General features: G+C 40.3%; 1 protein-coding gene across 1 annotated transcript in view; it reads right to left on the bottom strand.

Annotated features, from left to right (window-relative positions):
- LOC115261560 (muscle M-line assembly protein unc-89) overlaps positions 1–21,028 on the bottom strand; it is a 60,715-nt gene that overhangs the window by 5,704 nt on the left and 33,983 nt on the right. Inside the window, exon 6 of the mRNA XM_062858673.1 lies at positions 9,450–10,160. Coding sequence (XP_062714657.1) covers positions 9,450–10,160 — 711 coding nt within the window. The remainder of the gene's footprint in view (positions 1–9,449; positions 10,161–21,028) is intronic.

The raw sequence follows: 21,028 nt of genomic DNA, 5'->3' as shown, positions 1-21,028 counted from the left end.
TTGAGAGAGACCCATGTAGCTAATTCGTGAAACTGTCAAGTCACCATGAGCAAATCTCATCTACTTCTCAAACAGCAAATCATACAAAAAGTTGTTTATAATTGATGAAAGGCCACTTTCGTGGAGTTTGTCGGAAAGAACATCGACACAAACTGAATCCAAAAGCACTGAGCCCATTTGCTGTTTTTGAATTTCTGAAGAAAGATACGCAAGACAGTCGTCCGTCCCTTTGCCTCTGCGGAAACCAAATTGTGAATCTGAAAACATGCCATTCGATTCAACCCATTTGTCCAGTCGAAAAAGAATCATCTTCTTCAACAACTTCCGTAGGCAAGACAACATCGCGATTGGACGGTACGAGTTTTGATCCGACGCGGGTTTCCCGGGTTTTTGAACAACTATCACTCTCACTTGCCTCCAATCATCCGGAACGATGTTGTTATCCAGGAACTGATTGAACAAGTTCAACAAGCGCCTCTTAGCGACGCACGCGACGTCAGGCAGGTTTTTAAGCAAGTTGAACTTGAATCGATTCATCCCTGGAGTAGAATTGTTACATGACAGGAGAGCAAGTGAGAATTGCACGATCGAAAACGGCCTATCCATGTCATCCCTATCTTCGGAAACGTTACGAATTATTCGTTCCACGGAATCTGGACAAACATTTTTTTGCGAACTTGAGCATCCACCGGGGAGAGCTTTCCCGGTCCTTGTTAACCGACGCCGCGTTACGCATTCTCCTCCCGACGTTCCAAAGAGTTTTCATCGAAGTCTCGCACGACAAGCCCTCGACAAAGCGACGCCAATAACCGCTTTTCTTCGCCTTGATCAAGTTCTTAAACTTGCGTTCAAGGGAAGCGTACCGCTCAAAGTTTTCGACCGTACCGCGTTTACGAAACTCTTTAAACGCCACGGATTTCTCGCGATAGGTTTCTACTACGGATTGGGGGGTTTCCTACGAACCGAGGGACCTGGTACTGGCCGACGTTGTGCGTGAAGCGCGCTACTGATGATCAGTTCTGAGAGAAATTGATACTCTTCCCGTGGTGGAAGGACTTCTATTATTAAGACTTCTAGTATTAGGATTATTAGGACTTCTAGTATTAAGTCTATGCTTCTACCGATTGCACACCTTCGATGATTGCTTCCGCGTACTTCCCCCAGTCGATGTGTTTCGTAAGGTCATATGTGATGTCAATAGATGTAGGCTGACGTGGGCCATTGGAAATAGAAACAACGATCGGCAGATGATCACTACCATGGGGATCCTGGATAACCCTCCATGTGCACTCCAGCGACAGCGTGCTCGTACAGATTGAGAGGTCTAATCGGCTGTCTCTAGGATTGTCATCTTTAGCTGGATGTGCCACTGGCGTGACTTCCCCGGTGTTCAAAATCGTCATGTTGAAGTCGTCGCAGAGGTCATATATCAAAGATAAACTGCTGTCACCGTATAGTTCCCCCCAGCCTGTACCATGGGAGTTGAAATCTCCCATCAGCAGCCATGACTCAGGCATAACCGAGCAGATGTGACACATCTGCTCGGTTCAGGGATAGGGTGCGACTCAATACTCTTCTCGAAAAAAATGTATTATCTGGGATTTTTTATGTTCCCGGGAGCGAAGGAAAGTCCCGTTCATCTTGGATTTTGAATCCAGGAGGTAAACGTTTGGTGCGTTTTTCAACACTCCTAGAATTTGTCACGGTGGGTTGGGGATCACTGCTAGGCAGATTCCGAGGTTTTTTGGTTGATCTCTGGAGCCTCATCCGTTTCCTCGTTTCACCCTTAAACACAAAGGGAACCCCGTCCCTAACCTCAGAGTCAGAGCCCTGATCATCGAGAGACAAAGACGAGTACATGATGCGTGATTCAACGACCGGAGCAGCTTTCTTCAGCATCTCGGCGTAGCTTCGCCTAGAACGCTGCTGCAACAACCGTTTTTGATTTTGTTTTTGCTGTATGTACTTCGGGCAAACATTGAGATCATGTGGATGGTCACTGCCACAATAAACACACCTTGGCGGCGTTTTACACGCACCTTCCACATGTCTCTTCCGCATGTTGCACAGCGAGGTTTGTTGCAGCAGTACTGAGCAGCGTGGCCCAGCTGCTTGCAATTGGTGCAGTTCATAACCTTTAGTACATACAGCCGCACAGGTAGTTGAAGTTTGCCAATCGCCAGCAGATCTGGTAAAGCTGATCCAGAGAAGGTCAAACAAAATTCATCAGATGGTGTGTAAACATTCTTCTCGCCCTACTGGCCAGTGTCGAAAAAAATCAGCACAATGATGTTCAATTTGTGCGAAAACGAACACAAATAAACAAACACAGTTACCCATAGACACGAGACCGAGAATGAACATGACAAAGAAGAAACGAGACAATGAAAGCAGCGTTTTGTGGTGTCATCCACCGTAGTTGAAGTTCAGTTCAGCTGAACTTCAGCTCGATGGATTCGAATATGAATATTTCTATTTGAAATTGGTTTTAGGCATGCAAATACCGATATGTTACCTTAATCCAATGCATTATAGTTACTTTTGGTGAGTGATGCAGAACAACTGCATTTTTTGCTTCTGCATCGTGCTTAATTAAAACGAATCAGTTGAAATTGAAAATGCTGACTTTGAGTATCAGTAGATGGTTGAAGTTCAGCAGACAACGGTCAAAAGAATTTCGAAAGCATACATTTCTGAGAATGCTGCTCGGGTTGTCAAGACGACTATCAAAACAAAAACAAATCATCGACGCTGGCGCCGCAGGGCGTCGGTGTAGACGACCGTAATTTGACAATTGCCGTCACTGCTACTGGCAGACCGAATGCAGTTCACTATCTGGACAGGAGGAAGAGAAGTGTTCTTGAAGAGACCACAGCCTTGCATGATCGTTTAGCAGGTCAAAGATCCTTCGGCGACCTTGCCCGAGATCTCGACCTGATGGCTTGGCATGTAAACGTGATATTCAAGTGTGAATGCTCATAGGCCACAATCTCATTAGCTTACTTTCGGTCACCAACCGAAACCCGAAGCTTTTATGTACCAACCATGTCAATGGCGATAACAGACAAAAACCGCTTTGTCAAGTCCTTGCCAATCTGAACGGCGTTCAAACGTTTGCTTTTGGGTCGGAAGAATAGAACAGCTATGGCAGATTATGCACGAATACGGATTCCCGGATAAACTGATACGATTGATCAAGGCGACGATGGATCGAGTGATGTGCGTAGTTCGAGTATCAGGGACACTCTCGAGTCCCTTCGAATCTCGCAGAGGGTTACGGCAAGGTGATGCTCTTTCGTGCTTGCTGTTCAACATTGCGTTAGAAGGTGTAATTCGAAACTAACATTCATAGACCATTGTAATCTAGAGAAATCATTTTTATAAAAATAACCAATAATCCTATGGAAACAATCAATGCGTCAAATGAAAGGTTTATGCCTATACTTTATAAGAAAAATGCAAAAATCAAGCTAATACTTGAGTTTTGTTTCAAAAGTGGCACTGGCCAAAATAGAAGCATTGCCGCAGTTTTGGCCATATTCTCAACTTTGGTTTCTATTTTGGCCAATCACGTGTATTTCTTATGGGAGTGGCCAAATTAGAAGCACCCTGGCCAAAATAGAGAGCTGATATTTTTAAGGAAAATATTTTTTTTCTTCTAGTTTTTAATCAAAATGTATGGTTTTCACAGCTTCAATCATCATATTACATTAGAATCTACTAATAAAAAATAAATTTATGCTGATTTAGATCGTAACAGGCTGAATACCGCACTATGGCCGAAACTCCGAGCCAGCCAAAACTGAAGCTTCTACCCTATAGTTTGGTCACTGTCTTCAGTAATACATGAAGCCCGTATAGAATCAATTCGAAAACAGTTTTTATGTACTTTTTGCACTCCGAAAACTAGGCTGGACAAGGTTGCCTCTCCCATCCTATGAAGCACGATGTACAACTATCAATTACGACTGAGCGAGAGAATGAGTGACCACCGAAGTAGCCGATGGTCAACCGACGACGCTGTGAATACAGAGTAGATGTATGAGAAATTAGATCGCTAATGGCGCTGTTCTCAATAAATAAATTAATTTTTTTGCAATTCGGCACTATAAATATGATTTTACACTTGCCGTTTCAGTATCACTACGGCCTACTTTTCAGTATTATAACAAACAATTGCATTATGATTCATAATGCAACTCATTTCGGTTGCATTATGAATCATAATGCGATTATTTGAACAACAACCTGAGTTTTCCTTGGTTTCCACAGCACGAACTTGAAAAAATGTGACGGTTATAGCACGGCTTACTTGGTGCAAATTTCGTGCCTACCATGATAAAGCACGTGGCCGTTCCCATTCAATTATCACAAAGCACGATGATGTTGAAGGCATCGATCATATTTTAGTGAGTATTTTTTGTCTTTGCAAAAAATGTTGTATGTAACACCATAGACTCGGCAAGCCTCGTTGGATAAATGTGCTCGTGCTGTAAAAATCATCATTTTGCAACTCGTTGCATAAATAACTATTATTTCATACCTCAGGTGCATTTATCCATTATTCTTCAATACACATGTTGTTGTGAATAATTTGGCTATAAAAATTGGTTTGACACTTTAGGACCGGTACTGACGCTGTAAGGGCGTGGCAAACTAGAAGTTGGTCATCACTCGCGACATTGACATTCTGTGGCTAGTTATTCTACTGAATACTGCAACAATTGTACATAGTAATCAGTAGAAAATTATACATTGAACTACGTTCGATTTTTGTCCCTTTGGTCGGTCGATGACATCATCCGAAGTTCATTACCCCCGGCGCTTGTGAGAAACGGTCTCGGGTGTACTATCACTATCGCGAGTGTTCTAATTTTCGGTGCTAGTACGAACTAGCGAAGTAACACCTTCGATTTACGGCAAGGCGAGTATCGCCAACAGGAACAATTACCCTATTTGTATTTTTGAACGAGTGGTGTGAACGAGTGATCATTCAATATGGTTTGGTGGACATTCTAAACCTCTTGGATACTGACACCGAAGGCACACAGAAAACCTGCTGAATAGGATTACCCGGTGAGTTCATTCCTTGCTATTCCCTTTTATATTTGAACATGACATATACGTGAGAGTTTTGAGGGGGCATGCGGAAATTGCGAAACTTTCAATGACGGAGAAAAACATCCCCGTTTGTCGTCATGTACAATGATCAATGACAGATGGTAACTTGCTGAGAGATGAAATAATGGTAACACGATGAAATGGGCTGGTATGGTGTGGTACCATTTGGCTACGGAGCATGTTAGATGGCAAGTGAGATAATTATGCAAAGAGAATGTCGATTTTTTTCCACTGCGTCCAATAAGCTGAACTTTTGTGGCATGTCCCGTTTTGATATTCGCATCTAGCCAGCTAATTACCATATGTCAAGTAATCAGCTTCTGCCACGACGCGTCGTCTCCCAGTCAGGTGCAATGGAATTAATAAACCCCAAGACCTTCCCAGGTTCTGCAGACCAGATCTCACTGGGTTGCAAGCAACCACTATTTAGAAATCTTTGCCTGCGCATGTATAAAGCACCACAACTGCTAAGCAGATGTTCCGAGGTTTCTCGTTCCGTATTACAGAAACGACAGATATCACTCTGAATCTGGCCAATATTTTACAAGTGATACCTGCTCGGACAGTGTCCAGTTACTAGGCCAGTGTATGTACATAGAGCTCTCTTGTTGAGCTCTAAGAGCTTTTTGGTTTTATAAGCATTTGGTGTTATAAGTCGTTTTGACTGATTGCAATTTTTGACATCCATCCAATTGGATATCACCCTCTGCTCAGCCCAGCATTTCAGATCCATTTTAATTGTACAGTTTGATATTCCGCAGAATGGTTCTGGACCAACAAATTGTAAATTAGAACAACTTTTAGCCAGGGATAGGGTGCGACTCAAAACTCTTTGCGTGCCGCACACTCTACTACGAGACAGCACAACAAACTAGAAGGAGACGAGTACGCGCAATCGGTTGTGTGTTGCTCGCTTGCTTTGCCGCGCGCTGGAGCTCTCCTGTCTCTCACGCTGCACTCTCTCGGTGCTTGTCTCCGTGCTTTTCACTTGGCTTGATACTACGCATGATTGCAAAAATTTCGAATCAAACGACCCATCACTTGTCAACCCTTGACAAGCTTAACAACTTTGCCGAAAACACAAACTCTTCAATTAATTTATTAATTGATTTTTTCTGTTTGGAGACAAGCGCAGTCCCAAGCACCGTGCATTACTCCCTGCGCCGTAGAGCTAGTGCTGCGATTGTCTCTCGCACAATTATGAAAGCTCTCACTCATACGTCTCTTGTCTCTCGGCAAAACGGGAGACGAGCACTTGCGATTGTGTGAAGCACACGCTTTTTTCGCACCGCACGGTGCATGCCGCCAATCCCTGCTTTTAGCAAGCTCGTCTGCCATTTCATTCCCTTCAATGCCGCAGTGACCTGGAACCCAGTATAAGTTTACTGAGTTCCCTTGGCACAGCCTGCGCAGTGAAAGAATGCATTCCCAGACAAGCTTTGAAGTACATTTGTAAGCGCACAATGCTTTTAGTGCAGCTTGACTATCTGAGAAAATACAAATATTTGCATATCTGTATTTTCTCTCAAGGCAGATATTTGCGCATTTCAAAATAGCAAGAATCTCTGCTTGAAACACCGTAGGATAGTGTCCCATCGCCACTGATGTTTGTATTCCAGGGCCGTAGATTCCTGCTCTCGTTTTTATTCCAACTTTTGAGCCATCTGTATAGAATTTGATTGACCCTTGACGAACAGTGGGACCTCCGACTTCCCAATCTGCACGAGTTGTTTCGTGCAACTTGTAAGGAACATCATGGTTCTCCACAGGTTTCATCCAGTCTTTAATCATTTTCATTACTGGCCTATTTTGGAAGTATTGTGAAATGCTCAGGTGACCTACAAGATCACCTGGCATAAACTTTTCAACTCGTTCAAGTCTCAGCAATTCCTTTTCTGCTTCTAATTGCACGTACTCGTGCAAAGGTAGCAGATTGAGAATCGCATCTAAAGCTTATGATGGAGTGCTACGCATCGCTCCTGTAACAGCAATGGACGCAAGACGTTGAATTTTCGCAAGCTTTGATTGCGTGGTAGCCTCTTTTGTTTTTGGCCACCAAACAAACGAAGCATACGTCACTTTTGGGCGGATTATGGCAGTATAAATCCACATTATCATTTTTGGTTTCAAGCCCCACTTCCTGCCAATAGTTTTGGAGCATAACCAGAACGCACTTGTTGCCTTACCGATCACGGACTCAATTTGAGCATTCCAGTTCAGTTTGGCATCCAGAATCAAACCTAAGTATTTGACTCGATCACTAGGATGAATTTGTATCCCTCCAAGCCGAAAAGCTTTTAGGTTGATCTTCCTTCTCCTAGTGAAAGGGTCAATTACGACTTTTGACGGATTGATGCTAAGGCCCTCCTTAATACACCATGAATGTGTATAGTTTAGGGCCCTTTGCATTCTCTCCGAAACAGTTTCGTCATACTTTCCTCTCACTATTATGACTACATCATCTGCAAAGCCCACAACTTCGAAACCTCTTTCCTTCAAGCTTCTTAGAAGATCGTCTACAACTAAGGACCACATTAGTGGTGAGAGGACTCCTCCTTGAGGGCAACCCTTTGTTGCCCTTACTGTTATACAAGAACTTCCCAGCTCAGAGGTGATTTCTCTTTTTGCAAGCACAGTATGAATCCAATGTATGATACATTGGTTGAAGTTTTTATTCTCCATGGCACGCTTCATAGATGAATAGGAGGCATTATCAAATGCTCCTTCTATATCTAAAAAGACGCATAGAGCTATTTCTTTTGCTGAAAACGTTTTTTCCACCTTTGTTACTAGCGAGTGAAGTGCCGTATCCGTTGACTTACCAGATTGATAAGCAAACTGGAAGTCAGACAGGGGATGCTCTTTTATGTAAGAAGAATTGATAAAATCCTTCAAAACCTTTTCCATAGTCTTCAACAAAACTGAAGAAAGACTAATTGTATATCTCTTTATTGTTGACACTAATTGGTCTATATGCTTTCGGATGCGTTTTATCTCGTTTCCACTTTTTCGGGATAAAGATAACTTTTACAAGTCTCCATTTTGATGGAACGAAATTCAATCTCAAACTAGCCTTGAACATCTCAATTAGTGATGGAACCAACACCGCTTCTCCGTTTTGAATCAGTGCTGGAAATATCCCATCAACTCCTGCAGATTTAAAAGGCTGAAAAGATCTTATCGCATTTTCCACCCTGGCCTTCGTGAAGATTTCATCAGCTAAATCTGAGGCGGTGTTTACTGTACTATTTGACTCCATTGAGTTTATACTAGGACATCCTTCACCTTCCAGAGATATAGTATCATTGGAATCCACACTTAGAATCGAACCTGGAAAATGGGTTTCCATAATTAAATCCAAAGTTTCACGAGGAGTTTTGGTAAAAGCTCCATCGTCACGCTTCAGATTTCCCAATTCATTTGCATGATCTTTTGCAAGCGTTTTTTGTAGTCTAGCAACTACAGGAGTACTGTTTATGTTTTCACATGTCAGCACCCAAGATTTTCTTTTAGATTTTCGTATTTCGTTGTTGTACTCAGTCAGGGCTTTCCTATACTGAGTCCAATCTCCTGTTTATTTCGCTCTATTGAACATTTTACGAGAAAATTTTCTTAGGCGATCCAGTTTAAAGTTCCACCATGGCACGTCTCTAGTAGAAGACGATTGTATGGTGGGACAACTGCTGTTAAAGGAATTGATCAAACTTTCATTTACTCTTTGAGAAAATGATTCCAACTTTTGGGTTGAATCGATAGTTTCCCCCATTGTAAATGAATGCGAATTCAACAATTCTACATATTGATCCCAGTTTGTCTTCCTGGGATTTCTAAATGCAGTTCTAGAATAATCTCCACCGCTCCAATTGAAGATTATGTGTTTATGATCAGATAGAGAAATCTCATCTGACACGTGCCAGTTTGTGATCTTGTCAAAGATTGCAGCGTTGCACAGTGTTAGATCCAAGACCTCTTGTCTGATTGCATTTAAGAAAGAAGGTTTATCACCATTATTACAAATGTCTATATTGTTCGAAGACAGATACTCTAATAGTGACTCACCTCGACTGTTAATATCCATACTACCCCAAACCGTGTGATGCGCATTGGCGTCACAGCCAATGATGAACGATTTGTTGAGAATGTCGATATGAGTGAAGAATATGAAAGGCCTCGAAGTAATCAAAAACAAATTCATCTAAAAAATACTTTGTTAGCACATGAATATCATTCCAATAAACAATTCGAGGTTACAAGGGTAAACGAAACAAAACAAATGGTCAAAGACGTTTAGTTTTTGTAGTTTTGAGGGTTTCTCTCGAAATACTCACTCTTTGGTTTCGGGTCACCGATAATCTTGAACGCCATCGAAATTTCCTGTCCTTGTCGAATCTTAATTTCCGGTTGTGGCCTGGCCATGAAAATCGGTGGTTTGGCTCCCTTGATTGCATTTGGATTTATAACGTCGACATTGGACGACGATTCAGCCTTACCGAATGCATTGGTTGCCCTGCAGGTGTACTTTCCTGAGGCGTCCATCGTTGCGGCCGTTATGCATAATGCGAAAACTCCGGTACCGTCGCTGTAGAACCGGATCTTCGGTGGTCGTCCCTTAACTTCGTATTTGTCCTTGAACCATTGTACCTCACAGTTGCCCTGAACTTCCACAACTAAACAAATATTACCACCGGATGGAATAGAGTAATCTGCTAGAGATTGATAGAAATGCGGTAGATTAGGATTTCGGTGGTAATAGCTGTGAGTTCGTTCCATCATGATCTGCTCCTTTCCAACAAATTGTACATTATGGCTGATAGCATCACTGCAGCCTCCGCTTTCCGCCTCGCAAGTGTAGGTGCCAGAATCCTCTTCACCTGGTTTCGTTATAATCAACTTGCAGGTTCCATCGGCGTGATCGTACTGCTCGTACTTATCTCCAGGGATGATGTACTCTCCATCCTTTATCCATGCTATATTTGGTCGCGGAGATCCTCTTACACGGCATTCCAGTACAATCTCATCCGAATGTAGCGAGTAAGTTTCTATGAAGAATTCGATTAATATTAATATGCTTTAACTGTTGAGCGTAATCCCTTGGTATATCAATTTAGTACTCAAAAAATTTCTGGATCTAGAAAATATGCAGTCTTTCAGATTAATCTATTTGAATCCCTCATTAAAAAACAATCATTAAGAAACGAATAGAAAAAAAAAATGATTTAAAAAAAAAACCGTTTCCGAATCGAAAAATTTAATACATAATAATTTTGTTATTTTTCATCATGTTTTTGTCGCGATTGAGTAGTTTCTCTAGTTGGAAATTTTCTAAAGGAGTGCTATCAAGTAGTTTTTGAAACATGAATTTACTCATCATGTAAACACTAGTTGGATGCGTTGGATGCGTAAGACATCAACAAATCCATTCCACCAGAGACGCAGAACTCGCGTGAATCAAAATCAGCTTTAACACTAACATGAGCATGAGCATGAGCATAGATGACCGCACAATTCGTAGTTGCTACTCCGTGATTGACCAGAGCAATCGAAATTGCACAAGGAACCAATGAATAGGGCTTGGGACTAGCTTACTATTCTCAATGTACACAGTTCGAGAGCTCTCAACTTTAATAAGGTCAATAACGGCGCCGGCCACGTTCTTACGGTCATCGAGGATGGGAGGGAATGTTAGTAAGACAAACGTTGTTATAAATACCGCGAATCGCTGCATCTCCCCGCTTGTCTCAGGAAGGAATTTTTGATAGTAGGGTAAGGTACATAGTCAGTCCGGGAGTCACCTCCCAAGTAACAATCTTAATTCTATTTGTTTTTATTTATTTTTATGATAGTTTTATCGGAACATTGCATATTCTAGTTGATCTTATCGGAGTCTCAGCTGAGCACAACTATTCTTCGTCAATATGTGGTTTTAAAAACACCTCCAAGAATACTTGAGGTTCAGTTCATAAAACCATAAACACAACAAGAACTGTTGAACTTATTTTCAGTTTTATAAGGTTCTTGTAGTTATCTTCAATCATCCGTTCTTGATCAAGAGCAACTGTTCTCGCATAAGAACAGTTTGGTACATGAAAAATACAAGAAAACACTCAAGCATCAGATTTCGATTCTCATCGTTCCATTATTGCTGTAAATCAAGAACACCTACCCGGAAACCCAACCGCAACGCGGTGCAGTGCCAAGTTCCTCCGGTTGCAGCATTCGAATTGAGGTGGGTATGGTCATCTAGGACGTCGTTTCCCGTGCAATCGGGGTTCCAATCAGCGGTCTTCAAAATCAACCACTACTTACCTGTTGGAAGTGCTGACCGGAGGAATGAGGCACTGCACCGCATCAAGGCCGGTTATCGAAAAAGGTCTGCCTGGTTGGCAACAGTACTGGGTTGATAAATAAATTCATCGGACGAGATTCACAAAATCCACCGCGGTGCGATAATTTATTGTTTGTTTACAATTTGGCGTACATGTTTTATGACGTTCTTGGCGGAGTTTGCATAAACCTATATCAAGAACGTTATAAACCTGAGTACTCTTGAGTAATACTTCTTACCCTTGCATAAGATGAAATAAATTTAAGACGTTCTGGATGGAGGCCAACCAGGCTGCATTGAGAACGTTATAAATCCTAGTATTCTTGAGTTATGCTTTTAGCTCTGGCATGAGTTGAAAGAACTTTAAGACGATCTTATGGTGATGTTGATTAAAACCATCGATGATGGACCGACCACCGGCCTAGATTTCAATGGAAGCCATGTTGAGAAAACTCATGAGAAATGTTCGCATGACCAGCAATAATATTTTTAAATATTTTATTAATGCGTTATAATGGAAGCGCGTTGCAATTTTTGGAAGTATCTTGCAACATATATACGATGAATTTTGCTTGGCATTTGGCATTCTTGTTACAACACGGAAATATTTCCAATTTGAGTAATAAATTAATCCCGATTACAATAATGTGTTATTTTCATTGTGTTTTTAATTTCAATTTAATTCACCAAACTTATCTGTCGACATAAAAGCTGCATCAGCAACAACACTGACAAATTTATTATCGATTTATCGTGCACTTGAAGAATTCTACAAGGAGAGAGCAATTCGCCTTGAGGACAACTTGGGAAGTACAACAAGTTTTAAGAGAAATTTAAAAACAACTCTCCAAGAGCATCTTAGGATGGGCCTCTTTGGTCTTATGGCGGGTTTATGGTTGAGTTGATGTCGTGTTGCAGAGCAATTTGGTTTATGCATGGTTTTAAAGAACAGGTGTTGAAGAATACTTCAAAAGCATTATAAAATTAATTTTGTTACTTGGGCTATGGTTGGTGAGATGATTTTACAATGGATCAATATACACAAACCGCCGTTAACACCCGACTACTTTTCGACGCAAAAACTAGCCAAAAAGAAAATTCTATCGCGCGTCTCCACTCCACTAGGGAGCAGAAACCTTTAGTCTATTCCACACAGAAATACACTGAACGCGACTCACTTGTCGGCGCCCGGATTTTCCTCGACCCGCGACCCCGAACCAACACTTTTCACTCTTTTGTGTAAATGCAAAAATGACAGAAAATATGCATTATCAACTTAAGGACAGACTTGTTGGAATCCCAAAATGGCCGCCACATTGGCCGACTTTGGCACCTACTCACGATTTCGAGGGCACAAATCTCTTCGTAAACAAAACCAGCGCACTTGAGCATTTTATTTTAAGCTTATTACAAGTGAGCAAGAACAGAATAACAAAATGCACTGCTGTTTGAAGCTCGCTTCTTCAGATTTGTGCGTTTGAAGTTCTGATGCACTGTTGAAGCGGGATTTCAAGACGTTTGTCCTTAAGAGCCAGTTCGCGAGAACCGTGACCCCCTTTCCAAAGGAAGTGGAATCGATGTGCTCCGATTGAGCTGAAATTTTCAGGGTATGGTTTTCCATATAAAAGATGATATCTGGCCGATTTTCAGATTTTTCCGTTAGGGGGAAGTGGGATAAAATAGCCCTCAAAGTTTTCATGTCTAAAAATAGGTAAAATCACAATAACATCCGCAAAAGTTAACGGATTCAGCTGAAATTTTGCATGGACACTCTATTACTATGGCTTTTCCATTTAAGCCAAGCGTTGGATATTCTTTGATATTTAATTTGAAAAAATAGGTTATTTTCATAATTTTATTGACGATTTTCAGGGCGTCTGTTTTCGGACCAACAGAACTAGGATGAAAAACTGAGTACTACGTTTTGAAGGATTACCAAAGAGCTTTCATTTGATATGTGACCCAGATGTGCCAACTTAAAAACTTTCGAAAAAAAAATTTCGGGGTATGCATTTTACCCCATATTTTTAGCTGTCTAAAAAGACGTGTTGCCGCAAATTATGACAACGTTATTTAACTTTCAAGGGTTTTTCTTCAATTATAATTCAACAGAAAAATGATGAATAAGAAATGCAATTATAAGGCAATCTGGCGTTCATCGCCCTTCTCTCTCAAGCAGCAGCAGAAGATAGCAATTTTTTGTTTAATGTTTTCATAGGGAAACGTTTCCCTATGAAAACAAACCTATCCTCCTCGGCAGCCAAAAAGAGAAAGGTGATTAAACGTCAGATAGCCTTATTGGTTATTTTTTTCATTTGGGGAAAGTAAGGTAAAATGGACTAACTCAACCTCCTTTCGAAATAACGTAATTTTCAGAGTTCGTTATTCTATTGAAGAATAGATGCTTTATCACATATTATTTTTTTTTCTTGAGAGGATAGCGGGGTAAAACAATTCTCAGAAAACAATGTTAAAAATAATCAAAATTTCAAAAGCTCCAATGCTTTGGTAAAACTTGGCGAAATTTCATGAAATTAAAATAAATTTCTTAATTTTTATTGCTTATTCAAATGAGCAAGTCTGACAACCTTTTGACGTCGAGAAATGTCACAGATTAGCACGTGGTGTGTGATTCACCGGATCCTTTCTCGATTTTTCTTTTGACATGCATCTCCGGTTCAATTTTCTCTCTTTTTTTCTCGTGAAAGTTGCTGCAGTGCACAATGGTCCACGAAAAAGATTTACGAGGTAAGATGCATTCAGCGCCTTTAAATGATTTTTTGGACAAATAGTGTTTCTTGGGTGACTTTGATGAAAAATCGAAACTGAAAAAGTTAACGCCAGAAAACCGATTTTTCTTGAACCACCCTAGGCTTATTCAGAAAAATATCTTTAGATCAGTCAATTTTAAAGCTACATAAAAAGTGTCTTCAGGAAACTTGCTCAAAATTGATAGATCTACAACTTTCTCGAAGAATGTATACAATTATTTTTGCAAATAAAAAAGTTTGGTTCCCAATTTCTTTGATAATATGGACCACCCTAATTTGTATGTACATTGAAAAGAGGGCCTTATTTTTGGGAACAACTTTGTAGAAGACCATATTTGTCCAAAAAATCATTTGAAGGCGCTGAATGCATCTTTCCTCGTAAATCTTTTTCGTGGACCATTGTGCACTGCAGCAACTTTCACGAGAAAAAAAAGAGAGAAAATTGAACCGAAGATGCATGTCAAAAGAAAAATCGAGAAAGAATCCTGTGAATCACACACCACGTGCTAATCTGTGACATTGTCAGACTTGCTCATTTGAATAAGCAATAAAAATTAAGAAATTTCTTTTAATTTCATGAAATTTCGCCAAGTTTTACCAAAGCATTTGTAGCTTTTGAAATTTTGATTATTTTTAACTTTTTTTCTGAGAATTGTTTAAACCCGCAATCCTCTCAAGAAAAAAAATATGTGATAAAGCATCTTTCCTTGAATAGAATAACGAACTCTGAAAATTCGAGTCCGATCAGAGAACATCGTAGCAACGTTATTTCGAAAGGAGGTTGAGTTAGTCCATTTTACCCTACTTTCCCCAAATGAAAAAAATCCAATAATTGCATTTCTTAGTCACCATTTTTCTGTTGAATTATTATTGAAGAAAAACCCTTGAAAGTTAAATAACGTTGTCATAATTTGCGGCAACACTTCTTTTTAGACACTGAGGCAAAAATACTTAGGAAGAACTTAAGAATCCATTATGATTTGGCGACACTACTATTATTGTTGAAAGCCATAAATACCACTTATGATTAAGAAGGAAAAAATCAATATCCAGCCACTTACGAATATCATAAGTTTTCAGTTGTGAATATTATCGGATAAAAATTATGATTATCGTATGTTTTCTCTTATTGAATTCAACTACTAATACTTATGGAAAACGTTATTGGTAATTATGAATTTCATGGCGCAAGTAAAATAATATTCGTATTCCAACTTTATTAATTTTAGTTTTAATTTGAATTATTTCTATTCTAAATCATGGCATGACATTGTATTTTGAGATTACACCGTAAGTTAAATGATCGACTTTTCTTAATCGATAATTTAAAATAAAAGGACAAGGAGCGCGTTTGACTGTTCTTTCATTTAAGTTTACATAAGTAGGTAACATTCTGTGGCAAAAAATGACTAACAAATTGGCTTCTTGTCACTTTCATTTATTCGTTAAGTTCGATTAAGAACAGCCGATACTTACGAAATCCCAGATTTCTTGTTGGTTTGGGCGGAGCATTCTTGGACGCTATAGAAATTACGATATAAAGGCAATTTGACTTTTTATGTCTTTCAGTTCCGAACGAGTTCCGAATACAGATCTGTGAGGAATGTGTGTTTATCCAAGCTTCAGCAAATTGGAATCCATACCCTTATTGAAACGATTTTCATAGTTTTTAACCCTAAAAGGGATACCTGGGGTCCATTTGGACCCCAGGCGCTTTCAGAGCTCATCTTTGATGGAACACACTCAGCGAGGTGGCGAAACTGAGGCCATGAAGGTATCCCTTCTAGGGTTAATTATGATTTTTTCACAATCATGCCGCTTATGGCAATCATAAGTTGTAGATATGAAACGCAAGCACAACAACTATAAAATAAATAAGCGAGAAATGAAACAGAAAAATCATCCATTCATAAGTTATAACTTATGCAATTCCTAAGTGTTGTTGCCTCAGTGGACAGCTAAAAATATGGGGTAAAATGCATACCCCGACAAAAAATTTTTTTTTCGAAAGTTTTTAAGTTGGCGCATCTGGGTCACATATCAAATGAAAGCTCTTTGGTAATCCTTCAAAACGTAGTACTCAGTTTTTCATCCTAGTTCTGTTGGTCCGAAAACAGACGCCCTGAAAATCGTCAATAAAATTATGAAAATAACCTATTTTTTTCAAATTAAATATCAAAGAATATCCAACGCTTGGCTTAAATGGAAAAGCCATAGGAATAGAGTGTCCATGCAAAATTTCAGCTGAATCCATTAACTTTTGCGGATGTTATTGTGATTTTACCTATTTTTAGACATGGAATCTTTGAGGGCTATTTTATCCCACTTCCCCCTAACGGAAAAATCTGAAAATCGGCCAGATATCATATTTTATATGGAAAACCATATCCTGAAAATTTCAGCTCAATCGGAGCACATCGCTACAAGAAGGGGTTGCGGCTCTCGCGAACTGGCTCTTAAAGTGTATTGGGAACTAGCGCCGACGGGAAGCGAAAAATTCGGAACCGACTCGATCCACGACGCGTCCACCGCACACTCCAGCATTTCGACTTTGCCTCCAAAAACACACTAAACTGCCCCGTACGAAGATGAGCACTGTGAAATAGACGACGACGACAACGCGCTCGCGGCCGAACCAAATGAAAAAAAAAGCGGCATTTCGACGTTGCCTCCAAAAACACACTCCAAAATCAGCTTTAACACTAACAATTCAAAAAAAATAGCGCAGGTAATAATGCGGTAAACTTCTTCGCAAGGAGTGGGTTGGTTAGGTCTTCGCGGAGGACGGTGGGTACCGGAAAAGATAGCCAAGCACTAGTTCAGCTTTTGCGAGTCGTCGAAGGCTTACTTCAGGTGTTTCGAACAGGGACAAGTGCCTTGGATCTGCAAAGGCCTAGACTAGACGAGTAAGCTTTACAGGCGATGATATGGGGGCAAAGACCGCAAGGATCTGTTTCGGGAAAGCCGAGAGCAGTAAACAACCGACGGAAGGCCCAAAATGTCCGCCCTTCAATGAGCCTCAGTTGGTAAAGCACAGTGCACGTAACGCAGCTAAATTTAATTCATTGTGAATAAGCTTGGAAGCGTCAGCGTTAACACAAGTCATAACGCGATTTTTTTAGAAGCGCCGACACCGCCCAGACAACCAGTAATCGTATAAGATGTTGCATAGGATGATAAAGTGGAGGCCATATGCGTGCATGCCTCCATTCAGGCGCATGTAAAATGTACGCATATCGCCTCCACTTTATCATCTTATGCAGCATCTTATACGATTACTGGTTGACTGGGCGTTTGACATCAGCTGCAGCTTAACGTCCGACTATTTCTGGTACTAAGCCTATACACGGACGGTCAGGGAGACCGTTGCTTTTTGTGGATCTAGCCTAACAAGTAATTCGAACTAAAGGGTACACGCCCAACTAACAATTGCAAGTCACAAACAAGCAAGCTTGCTGAATTGTTGCTTAATAATGGTAATGATAGCTGAACTAAAATTATGCTCTACACATTACTGTTTAAATGATTTTTCAATTGAGAAAGTAGTCAATGTTCGACTTTCCTCATCGATATCAACAATGAAAAATTAAAACAGTTTTCAAAAGTTTAACAAGAAATTTATTCGACAAGCATTGATTCCTTAACAAAAGAGTTTATCAAAACATTTGTCTGCATCTTATTAAGCTGATGTATCGATAAGCATATGCTCCTGAACAGTGTGCTTTTCACTTGTCAAATAAACGCCTTCAGCCCGTCGGAACTTTGTTCGGATTATGGGATAAATCATGGCTAAAACTGTTTAGACAACCAAGTTATTAAAGCACCAATATTTTAAACGAATTACATAAAATAAAACTGAATAGAATTATGTAGTTTAACATTGAGTGCCAAGAGACGTAATCAACATAAAAATGAGGCATTTAATTATTATTATTAGTCTGTAACAAAATATCTTGTACCTTGATTATTATATTTTTATCTTTCGCAGCAGTTCGACTGTACGAGACGCTTGGGTCGATGCATTTGACATTTCAGTGCTGGCGAGTTTACTGAATATTGTTCCCACAGTCACCTAGATAACCAAACAGCATTCAGAAATCGACACATTTCAAGTATCCCTAAACATCCTTATGCACTATTAATTGAACATAATATCAAGATTCCATGACAAAAGCATAAATAAAAAAATGCTTAACGAATCTTCGACTGAGCATGAGTAGATTACCTGAACAGATGCTGTGAATGCACCATGTCCAAGACCATATCGCACCATATATTGTCATACATTTTGAAAATCGATATTTAATAATAAAAATAAAAACATGTTCATATTGCAATTAGTTCGTCTGGAAACAATATCTTCAATAAAGACCAACACTTTTTGGCCGCATTCGATACAAGTTTTCTCACCGTGCGATAAAAATACTGACAGCGAAATCAGAATGGAAAACACGTGTTTTGGGCTGAACAGCTGTTGAATTATAAGGCGTTGTTCAGTTGATTACCACCACTCCCCTGTTGGGGAAATTAAGCCACTGCGTCCAATAGGCTGAACTTTTGTGGCATGTCCCGTTTTGATATTCGCATCTAGCCAGCTAATTACCATGTGTCAAGTAATCAGCTACTGCCACGACGCGTCGTCTCCCAGTCAGGTGCAATGGAATTGATAAACTCCAAGACCTTCCCAGGTTTTGCAGACCAGATCTCACTGGGTTGCAAGCAACCACCATTTAGAAATCTTTGCCTGTGCGTGTATAAAGCACCACAACTGCAAAGCAGATGTTCCGAGGTTTCACGTTTCGTATTACAGAAACGACAGATATCACTCTGAATATGGCCAATATTTTTCAAGAGATACCTGCTCGGGCAGTGTCCAGTTACTAGGCCAGTGTATGTACATAGAGCTCTCTTGTTGAGCTCTAAGAGCTTTTTGGTTTTATAAGCATTTGGTGTTATAAATCGTTTTGACTGATTGCAATTTTTGACGTCCAACCAATTGGATATCACCCTCTGCTCAGCCCAGCGTTTCAGGTCCATTTTAATTGTACAGTTTGATATACCACAGAATGGTTCTGGGCCAGCAAACTGTAAATTGGAACCACTTTTAGCAAGCTCGTCTGCCATTTCATTTCCTTCAATGCCACAGTGACCTGGAACCCAGTATAAGTTTACTGAATTCCCTTGGCACAGCCTGCGCAGTGAAAGAATGCATTCCCAGACAAGCTTTGAAGTACATTTGTAAGCGCACAATGCTTTTAGTGCAGCTTGACTATCTGAGAAAATACAAATATTTTCATATCTGTATTTTCTCTCAAGGCAGATATTTGCGCATTTCAAAATAGCAAGAATCTCTGCTTGAAACACCGTAGGATAGTGTCCCATCGCCACTGATGTTTGTATTCCAGGGCCGTAGATTCCTGCTCTCGTTTTTATTCCAACTTTTGAGCCATCTGTATAGAATTTGATTGACCCTTGACGAACAGTGGGACCTCCGACTTCCCAATCTGCACGAGTTGTTTCGTGCAACTTGTAAGGAACATCATGGTTCTCCACAGGTTTCATCCAGTCTTTAATCATTTTCATTACTGGCCTATTTTGGAAGTATTGTGAAATGCTCAGGTGACCTACAAGATCACCTGGCATAAACTTTTCAACTCGTTCAAGTCTCAGCAATTCCTTTACTGCTTCTAATTGCACGTACTCGTGCAAAGGTAGCAGATTGAGAATCGCATCTAAAGCTTTTGATGGTGTGCTTCGCATCGCTCCTGTAACAGCAATGGACGCAAGACGTTGAATTTTCGCAAGCTTTGATTGCGTGGTAACCTCTTTTGTTTTTGGCCACCAGACAAACGAAGCATACGTCACTTTTGGGCGGATTATGGCAGTATAAATCCACATTATCATTTTTGGTTTCAAGCCCCACTTCCTGCCAATAGTTTTGGAGCATAACCAGAACGCACTTGTTGCCTTACCGATCACGGACTCAATTTGAGCATTCCAGTTCAGTTTAGCATCCAGTATCACACCTAAGTATTTGACTCGATCACTAGGATGAATTTGTATCCCTCCAAGCCGAAAAGCTTTTAGGTTGATCTTCCTTCTCCTAGTGAAAGGGACAATTACGACTTTTGACGGGTTGATGCTAAGGCCCTCCTTAATACACCATGAATGTGTATAGTTTAGGGCCCTTTGCATTCTTTCCGAAACAGTTTCGTCATACTTTCCTCTCACTATTATGACTATATCGTCTGCAAAGCCCACAACTTCGAAACCTTTTTCCTTCAAGCTTCTAAGAAGATCGTCTACAACCAAAGACCACATTAGTGGTGAGAGGACTCCTCCTTGAGGGCAACCTTTCGTTGCCCTTACTGTTATAGAAGAACTTCCCAGCTCAGAGGTGATTTCTCTTTTTGCAAGCACAGTATAAATCCAATGTATGATACATTAGTCGAAGTTTTTGTTCTCCATGGCACGCTTCATAGATGAATAGGAGGCATTATCAAATGCTCCTTCTATGTCTAAAAAGGCGCATAGAGCTATTTCTTTTGCTGAGTGATCATTATTGAGTCATGGGAAGATAATGTTTTGCTTTGGGTGCTGTATCTCACCATCTCTAGGATGGTGCAGATTGGAAGGCATGCGGCTGGCAATCGACAGGTCTCGAGTTCGGATTTAGGTAATTTTATATGTAATTCTTATTTCATAATAGGTGTTCTCAACATGAGAGCAAATAATTACTCTCGTGAGAGTTCAAGATTTTTTTCATTTTATTTATTTTCAGTCATTTTTGCCAAAGCTCAATAACAACTTT

This window comes from Aedes albopictus, chromosome 3 (genome assembly GCF_035046485.1).
Source record: "Aedes albopictus strain Foshan chromosome 3, AalbF5, whole genome shotgun sequence".
In the NCBI taxonomy this organism is placed as follows: Eukaryota; Metazoa; Arthropoda; class Insecta; order Diptera; family Culicidae; genus Aedes; species Aedes albopictus.
This window is presented reverse-complemented; position numbering and strand designations above follow the sequence as displayed.